An 8,916-nucleotide genomic window follows, 5' to 3' on the forward strand; every position below is an offset into this window, starting at 1 on the left:
AAACACAACCATTACATTATAATAAGAATATTTATATCAGTTTGAAAGCATAATTTGTATGCATCAAAAGTAGCATAAGATAAAGATGAGACTCCAAAATGCTTCGTCTTCTCCAAAAGCTGGCAATAGTACCTGTCTATCGTTGTCCTGAGGATACAAGCGGTTTTGAAAACGTATCAGCATAAAATTGGTGAGTTCATAAGCATGTTTTTGTATTGAAAACTAGTCACTGAATTTGTATAAATGGTTCCTTTTCATTATAAGTAAAATGTCGTTTGTATCGAAAACCATTATTATCAAGTTTTGAAATATGTATGCATGCTTTCCAAGAAAATCCAATATTTTCTAACATGTTTATTGTTTACTGTATGAAAAGTATGTTCCGTTTGAAAACGCTAGCTACCACCAGTATGTAGTGTATGTTCTGTTCGAAAACCTTGGCTACCACCAATATGTATAGAAGTTTTATTACTTAAAATAAAACCAAAGGTTGTGTCCCTGGAATACCCTCCAGTAAGTAGATAGGTAGTTTTATTAATTAAAATGAAACTATTGAAGAAAGAAATCCCGTAAACAAAGATTAGTTTATACTTATTGTGAGTCATATAACCATGCTAATATGATTGATGACCACCTTGACGTTTCTTCAGGCATCGAACGATTACAAAATTTGTCACCCTAGGCGTGCCCGCCTAACTGTAGCTAACAGTTTAGATGTGGGATTATCGGTCTCGAATAGATCTATTCACAAATTTCACGCTCTCACTCCAGGAGACTCTGGTTATACTAAAGGTGAGGATTTACTGGTACCCCGAGGGGCATAACGAAGATAGGTCTCACAATCCTGTATTAACTAGTTTACGTGTTGTTCGGTTGTTCTCGTATTCGAAATCGTTTGTAACAGTGTAGAGTATAACTAATTATACACAAAATAATTATTTAGTAAGATACTCTAGTTTTTTGTACGTAATAATGGATAAACTAAATCTGTCATAATCTATGTGTTTGACTTTGTACGAAGTTGAATCTGTAAAACCGGTAATGAATTTCCCAAATTATACCTATTATAGTTTGACTGGTAAGTTGTGTTCGTATACTGTTCTGAAAACTATGCAATTATGATTAGAAAACGTCCCTTATGCTCCGCATATTACATAAAGGGAATAAGGTATCTAAATGTTTGACATAAAACCGTTGTAATTGCATCGGTTTTTAACTTGTGAAAGCCGTTATGTTTAGCTTGTATTCCCTCCTGAAAACGTTTTAAAATTTGTAAAAGCGTAGGGGTATGAACTCACAGTTTGACGTGGGATTCAGGTGTTAATCAATAGGAGTTGTTGGGTGTCAGACCATGCTTCGGACACAAGCGGATCCTATTTAACATATAAATGCACATATATGCATTAGATGAGGACATAACACTATATGTTATGGAAGGAAATCACCTTAGGGACTAGGAAACACTTGAAACTAAGTGTTAGAATCACATGTGATTGAAAATGGGGAGTTTGCGGCCGTAATCAGGAGTGTACGGTCATGGGTTTGCGGCCCAACAAGGTTTTCGGCCCATAGGTTTACGACCCAAGTGTTTGCGGTCCATGGGTTTACGACCCATGAGTTTACGGCCGTAAACACTTGGTGAGAGGTGCGATTTTTGATGTTTCAAGGTCTTTTCTAGCCTCTTGGAATTGTTCTAAGCCTTGTGCATAGCTCAAAGTAGGGTTTAAAGGCCAATAATCGACCAAAAATGGAGTTTACGGCCATTGAAGGGTGTATGGACGTACACATGGGTTTACGGCCGTAAACCTATTTCGTGTTCATGGTTTGGGTCGATTTTTAGGTGAAAAAACAATGCTTTATAGTAGATATCAAACATAAATGGTAGTTACTTACTGTAAGAGGCTTGAAATGAGGTTTTTAGCCACCAAACACTAGTGTGTGTTCTTGGTGTTCTTGGTGAGAGAGAAAATCTAGAAAAGGATGAAATTAGATGGGATGAAACATGGATTTAGCATTATTGATGAGGTAGAAACACAATCAAAGTGAAGAATAACTTACATCTATGAGGATTCTTGAGCAATTTCGAAAATTGTAGAAAGAGAGTAGAGAGAAGGTCCTTAGAGTGTGTAAAGGGTGGAATGAAGGCCACTCATCCCTTATATAGGGGTGAGTTTACGGCCAAGGGGTGGGATGGGGGGTGTATGGTCGTAAACTCGAGTTTGCAGCCGTACACTCCTCTCGAAGGGGTGTTTGGCCTAGTTGCTATGATTTGGCTTGGAAAAACTCGTTCTTGGACCCAAATTTCGATTGTTCTGAGTTTAGAATATTTAACTAGACCCGAGATAATGTTGAACAGGGCATAATAAAATTCCGATTTTGATTTACTTAACCCAAGAAGTTGACGGACAATTTAATAAAAATTAAATTTTTATTAACAGAGGTGGGTAAAAATAACGGAAGAAATTTCCGGTTGTCAAATCATCCCCCTGTTAGAGGGAATTTCATCCCGAAATTCAAACATAGAATACAAATCTTGGATTTGGAGAGAGGTGTGGATACTTCTGCCTCATCTGATCTTCACACTCCCAAGTGAATTCAGGTCCTTACTTAGCATTCCAGCGAACCTTCACTATCGGGATGCAACTTTGTTTCGTTCGTTTGGTTTCTCTATCCATGATTTCGACCGGTTCTTCCATGAAGTTGAGGTTCCCCTTGATTTCAATCTCATCAAGAGGGATTACAAGGGTTTCGTTGGATAAGCACTTCTTAAGATTTGAAACATGGAAGATAGGGTGAATGTTGTTAAGTTCTTGGGGTAATCGAAGTTTGTAGGCTATGGGACCAATCCTAGCAAGGATTTCGAATGGTCCTATGTACCTTGGATTTAGTTTTCCACACTTTCCAAAGCGTATCATGCCTTTCCTGGGCGAGACCTTCAATAGAACACGGTCTCCAACCTGGAATTCCAAGGGTTTTCGTCGTTTATCGGCGTAGCTATTTTGTCTGTCTCGTGAGGCTTTCAGTCATTCTCAGATTTGTATAATCTTTTTTGTGGTGTCGAGGATGATCTCTGGGCCTGTGAGAGTGTTATCGGGGACTTGTCCCTTGGGTAGCTGCGTGTTGCCCACCTCAGCCCAACATAGAGGGGATCTACACTTACGACCATAGAGAGCTCCGAAAGGCGCAACCTTGATACTGGTATGATAATTGTTGTTGTAGGAGAATTCAACCAAGGGAAAATGGGTATCCCACGATTTACCAAAGTCGATGACATATGCTCTCAACATGTCTTCCAAGGTTTTGATGGTTCTCTTGCCCATCTGTATGAGGATGATACGTTGTACTCATATCCAGCTTAGTTCCAAAAGCTTTCTGTAGGGACTGCCAAAATCTCGAGGTGAACCTGCTATCTCGATCAGAGATAATGGACACAGGTACACCGTGCAATCGAATTATCTCTTGAATGTATATTCGCGTGAGTCTCTCTATTTTGAATGTTTCTTTGATGGGTAGGAAGTGGGCGGATTTAGTCAATCGATCGACTATTACCCAGATGGTGTCGTACCCACTCGGAGATTTGGGTAATTTAGTAATGAAATCCATGGTAATCCTCTCCCACTTCCACTCAGGTATCTCCGACTGTTGAAGCAATCCTAAGGGCTTCTGATATTCGACCTTCACCTTAGCGCAAGTCAGACACTTGCCCACAAAGGTAGCGATCTCTGCTTTTATGTTTGGCCACCAATATAGTTTCTTGAGATCAAGGTACATCTTGTCCGATCCTGGGTGAACGGAGTATCTAGTCTTGTGAGCTTCGTTCATGACAACGTCTCTGTATCCACCGAACTTTGGGGTCCAGATCCGGTTCATGAAATAGTAGACTCTGTCTCCCTTGATCTCAAAGTTTTTCTCCATTCCTCTCAAGGCTTCATTCGACATATTTTCTGATTTTAAGGCTTCCAGCTGAGCCTCCTTGATTTGTGTTGATAATTGGGAATGGATGGTCATTGTCAGTGCCTTCACTTTTATGGCCTGAGTACTCCTTCCGGCTGAGGGCATCTGTTACCACATTGGCCTTGCCAGGATGGTAGTGTATTTCGCACTCGTAATCGCTGAGTAGCTCCACCTATCGTTGTTGTCTCATATTCAACTCCTTCTGGTCGAAGATGTGATGTAGGTTTTATGGTCAGTGAAGATTGTGCACTTGGTTCTGTAGAGGTAATGTCTCCATATTTTCAGCGCGAAGACCACTGCTCCCAACTCCAGGTCGTGAGTTGTATAATTGACTTCGTGTGCCTTCAGTTGCCTTGAGGTGTAAGCAATAACTTTTCCTCGCTGCATAAGCACACAGCCTAAGCCCTAATTGGATGCATCACAGTAGATAAAGAAGTCCTCCGTCCCTTCAGGCAGAAACTGGATAGGTGCACTGCATAGGGCCTGCTTCAATGTCTGGAACGCAGTGTTGTGTTTTTCACTCTAACAAAAGGGTACACATTTCTGTGTCAGAGTGGTTAAGGGTTTGACAATTCTGTAGAAATTCTGGATGAACCTACGATAATAGCCAGCAAGAACCAAGAATTGACGGATTTCTGTGGGCGTCTTTGGTGCTGGCCAGTTCTCTATTGCTTTGATTTTGGACGGGTCTACGTGTATGCCTTCCTCACTTACCACGTGACCTAGGAAGGTTCTTTTCGAATCCATAATTCGCACTTGGAGAATTTAGCGTATAGCCTCTCTATCCTTAGAATTTCCAGCACTAATCTCAAATGTTGTTTGTGATCTTCCTCGCTCCTGGAATAGACAAGTATATCGTCAGGAAAAAATTTCGGGTTTTCACAATTAAGCACTTAATGCTTAAGCCATGCTATCCAATCATAGATCCAAGTCTTATTTCACGTCTTAAACCATAAAGTTGCTTACTTTATGGCTTCCTTGACTCATATAAGCCCCAACTCCAAAAACCATAATCTATTTCCATGGAAGAAGGTATTAACTCATGCATGAACTAATATAAGTCCTAAAGGTTGGAATTTTACTACTTATGGGACACATCTGACTCCAAGGGAGGCAACCCTGGTCTTAGAAACATGATTAAGTCTCAAAGACCCTTTCTTGGGAACAAAAAGTCCATAAAATTATACTAAGAGAGATCTAAGAGAATAATCATCAAGCTCAAAACTTTTTACCTTGTAGAGGTCCGAAATGAAGTACTTATCCCAGATCTATAAGCTCTAGCTTCCAAGGTTCCTCCTTGCCAATCCTATTCTTTTTCTATTCCAAGCTTTAAACCACCAAAATAAGCTTTTCAAGGTCAAGATCTCATAAAAATGAAGGTTGGGATGTTCTAGGGCTTCTTCTGAGGTTGGGGAGGCTGATATGGGGCTAGCGTTGAAGCCATTATGTTCTTTATATAGTGGCTCAACCCAAAATTAGGGTTTAATGGCTTTTAGTGTACGCTGGGCGTACGCCTCTCCTACCCGCGATTAATTACTCCGCTACGCTGGGCGTACCCACGCGTGTCCCAAATTGCATGCATGGCCTGCCTTGTCAACTTTTCCATTAATGGGCCATAAATGTCAATATCTTCAAATGTCATAACTCCTTCATTTTAGATCTATTTCCGATGAACTTTATATCCACGGAAAGGTGGCGGGAAGCCCTACGCTTCTAACCACACACCCCCGACATAGAACCTTCTCAAATAATACCCCTAAGATTCATAAAAGACTAAAATACCCCTAGCCTTGGCCGCTGAAATTCCATAGTTGAATAATCTAGAACAGGGCGTTCAACACCCTCTTGTGGCGTCATGGTGGTTGCGAGGTTGTGGAATGTGTATACCATATTGTATATCGATGTTACATATGATGGATTGTCATGTTGTTGTTTGCTGAGGTGGAAGGAAACTAGGTGTTCCCCGAAAGTTGGTTGCTGTTTTTGGTACTTTTCCGTAGTTGGTTGCTGCTTTTGGTGCTTTCAAATTTGATCGGCTTTTAGTGCTTTTTCTTGTTCCAATGTGTACGAGTCTTTTTGTTTTCGTTGTTTAGACTACTGTATTTGTTCGAGTTGGCTTTTATTTAATATAATCTTTACCGCTCAAAAAAAATTACTTTAAACTCAACTTTAAAATATAATACTTGTGTCTTTTCGATTATTTTCATGTTTTTTTCTCACTTTGTCTCCAAAATCTTCTATACTTGCCCCTAAAAAATAAAAATAAAAATAAAACCCCCTTTGAATATACAAACACCACCTCGTCAAAACTGAAAAAATCATCGCACAACATTCCGATACTGAATTTGAGTTGCGGATCTTGGAGAAAGATGGATGCGACTGCAGTTGTTGTGGACAAAGATTCGCTGGCCAAGCGACCTGGTGTACTCGTTATCGGCTCCTCCGGCGTCGGCAAACGGACCCTTCTCTCTCGTAACCACTCTTATCCCTCATGTTTTCTTCTTTCACTGCTAATTGATTTGTGACTTAATGTACACCATTTCTATGTTAATCTTCCGATCGCACTGAGAAGTCACTTCTACAATTCATATCGCTTATTTGTTTGTTTAATTAGTGTTATTTCAAGCTACATCGGAGATTTTTAGGGTTAAATTTAGTTCCTAATGAGTTAGGTTAAGCTTTCAAGTTGATTTATTTGCTCATAGTTTTCACGAATTAAATGAATTTTAGTTATGTAAAGGTTTGTAAAAACCTACCCTACCTCCTTGGAGTTTTAAACTCTCAGCTTTTTGATTTCTCACTTTACATTCCTGATCCAAAACTGCATTTTTGGATAAAAAATGTACATGATTTCTTATGATTATAATCCTTCTTGTTGATTAATCATTTTTCTCCCTACATAGTATCCCCTCTTGATACTGAAAACTAGATCTAGTACTTTTCAAGTTCCAAATTGAAATAGATGTTTTAGTTTTTTGCCTCCAGATTCATTCTATTGAGACATTTCCTTATACATATAACGATAGGTGATTTACTTTGTTTTTAAGTGCCATTTCTAACTAAAATATCTACTTGCATACTGCAGGATTACTATCTGTAGACTTTGAAGATGACTCTGACTCATCTTCAGAGGTTCTTGCTTATGGGTAAGACAATTTCATTCAAAGCATCATGGTGGATTCTGTGATGTTTCTATTTTTTTTCATAAAATTGTTTATGTTTATATTAACTTTCAGGTGGACAATCAACACAAAATATTACACAGCTGATATCTCAATGTGGATGGCTCATTTATTTAATGAATTTTCAATCACAGGGGTGCCAATGTTTGATCAAATAACTGCCTTAGTGATGGTTTTTGACTTAAACAATGTTAGCCTTCACTCCTCTCAATACATCAATCTTTCATTCATAATCATGATAGAATAATTGATTCCTTCACACCAATTTCATGCAGCAATCATCATTTTCAGAACTTAAAAAATGGGTTTCATGCAATGATATTGGGAAGTTTGACATCTTGTTATGCATTGGAAACAAAGCAGATCTTGTTGTAGGCCATTCTGCTCATATTGAATACAGAAGACATGTACTCAATCAGTCATCAGAATATGGTATTGAAGAAACTGAAGGAAGTAGCTTATTGGAAGACGAATCATCATCATCATCATCATCATCATCATCATCATTAGAGGTTAAGAAATCTTGTATGGAATGGTGTTTGGAACATAACATTGAATACATTGAAGCTTGCGCATCAAATCCTCAGTTTGACAAATGTAAGATTGTATAAAATTTTAATTAGGTAAAAAATGTATTTTTTATTTTAGGGTTTTTGATTATTTTTCATTTTATTGCAGGTTTGTCAGTTGATGGTGATTCACAAGGTGTTGAGAGACTTCTTGGGGCTTTATCTGCTCATATGTGGCCTGGAATGATCTTGAAATCCGGTCAAACTATAAGTCAACCTTCATTACCTCAACAAGAAGGTTTGCATTCAAACTTTATTAATAGAAACATCAAAAAATTCAAAAAGTTAACGTTTTTTTTTTATTTTTATTTTTTATTCTTCCCATTCTTTGATTCCAGATTCATCAGATGAAGAACCCAACTATGAATTCGAATATGAAATCTTATCGGCTGGATCTATAGAAGAACAATGGGATGATTCAGATGTGTCATGGATTTCTGCAACTAAAGATAATACCACAGAATCAATTATTATCAACAATGAAAGAGAAGTCAAAGTAGATATGCAGCCATCAACATCAACATCAACATCCAAATTGCAAGAAGAAATTGATAATGAAAAAGCAAATGAAGGTAATGATAATGATGATGATGATGATGTTGATGTTGATGATGGTGGAAAGGTGTTTGAAGTTGAGAATATGGAGCAGTTGATGTCTGAGATTGGAAACATGCGTGACAGTTTGAGGTTGATGCCTGATTTTCAGAGAAGAGAAATGGCTGCAAATTTGGCCATGAAAATGGCTTCGATGTTTGGAGATAGTAGTGGTGATGAAGGAGAAATAGATGAGTGATATGAATATTGTTAAATGTTAATGGTATAAAGAAAGATGTGGTTTTTTCATTTATTTTTCATTTGGTTTATCGTTTTTGTTGTGTTTAGATTCAAGTGTTTTTTTTGTCTGTAGTAAGAATTTTTGGTAAGTTGTGTTTAAAGAAAGATTTTGTGGTTAGTTTTCCATTAAGAAACATATATATATAACTTGATGAAACATGAATTTTATGATAACTTGATCATTAAAATCCATTTTGGCATTGTTTAAAGATTGTCTCCAAATTTCACCAAGTGATAGTACACCTTATGTAATTATCACACTATTGTAATATCTCAAGAATTCTCATTTCATTTTCATTTGAATTCATAAAATAAAAAAGTTGATTACCCTTTGGAACTAGAAAACACTAAAATGATCCCTATAAGCCTATTTCCAA

The 8,916-nt window shown here is 37.8% G+C and overlaps 1 protein-coding gene across 1 annotated transcript; it reads left to right on the plus strand.

The window, feature by feature from the left end:
- The first annotated feature begins 6,228 nt into the window (after nucleotides 1–6,228).
- Nucleotides 6,229–8,657, plus strand: LOC145031763 (GTP binding protein). The gene is made up of 6 exons (XM_078980385.1): nucleotides 6,229–6,426; nucleotides 7,040–7,100; nucleotides 7,191–7,326; nucleotides 7,412–7,733; nucleotides 7,815–7,943; nucleotides 8,044–8,657. Exons 1-6 carry the CDS (start codon nucleotides 6,324–6,326, stop codon nucleotides 8,496–8,498), a joined length of 1,206 nt encoding a protein of 401 aa, XP_078836511.1. The 5' UTR covers nucleotides 6,229–6,323; the 3' UTR covers nucleotides 8,499–8,657.
- Nucleotides 8,658–8,916: the final 259 nt, after the last annotated feature.

The sequence above is a fragment of the Lactuca saligna genome, chromosome 2 (genome assembly GCF_052625555.1).
Source record: "Lactuca saligna cultivar CGN05327 chromosome 2, ASM5262555v1, whole genome shotgun sequence".
In the NCBI taxonomy this organism is placed as follows: domain Eukaryota; kingdom Viridiplantae; phylum Streptophyta; class Magnoliopsida; order Asterales; family Asteraceae; genus Lactuca; species Lactuca saligna.

Coding starts and splice junctions, on each gene's coding strand:
- LOC145031763 (XM_078980385.1), top strand. CDS start 6,324: ATGGATGCGACTGCAGTTGTTGTGGACAAAGATTCGCTGGCCAAGCGA. Junction 7,734..7,814: donor AAATCCTCAGTTTGACAAAT/GTAAGATTGTAT, acceptor ATTTTATTGCAG/GTTTGTCAGTTGATGGTGAT. Junction 7,944..8,043: donor TTCATTACCTCAACAAGAAG/GTTTGCATTCAA, acceptor CTTTGATTCCAG/ATTCATCAGATGAAGAACCC.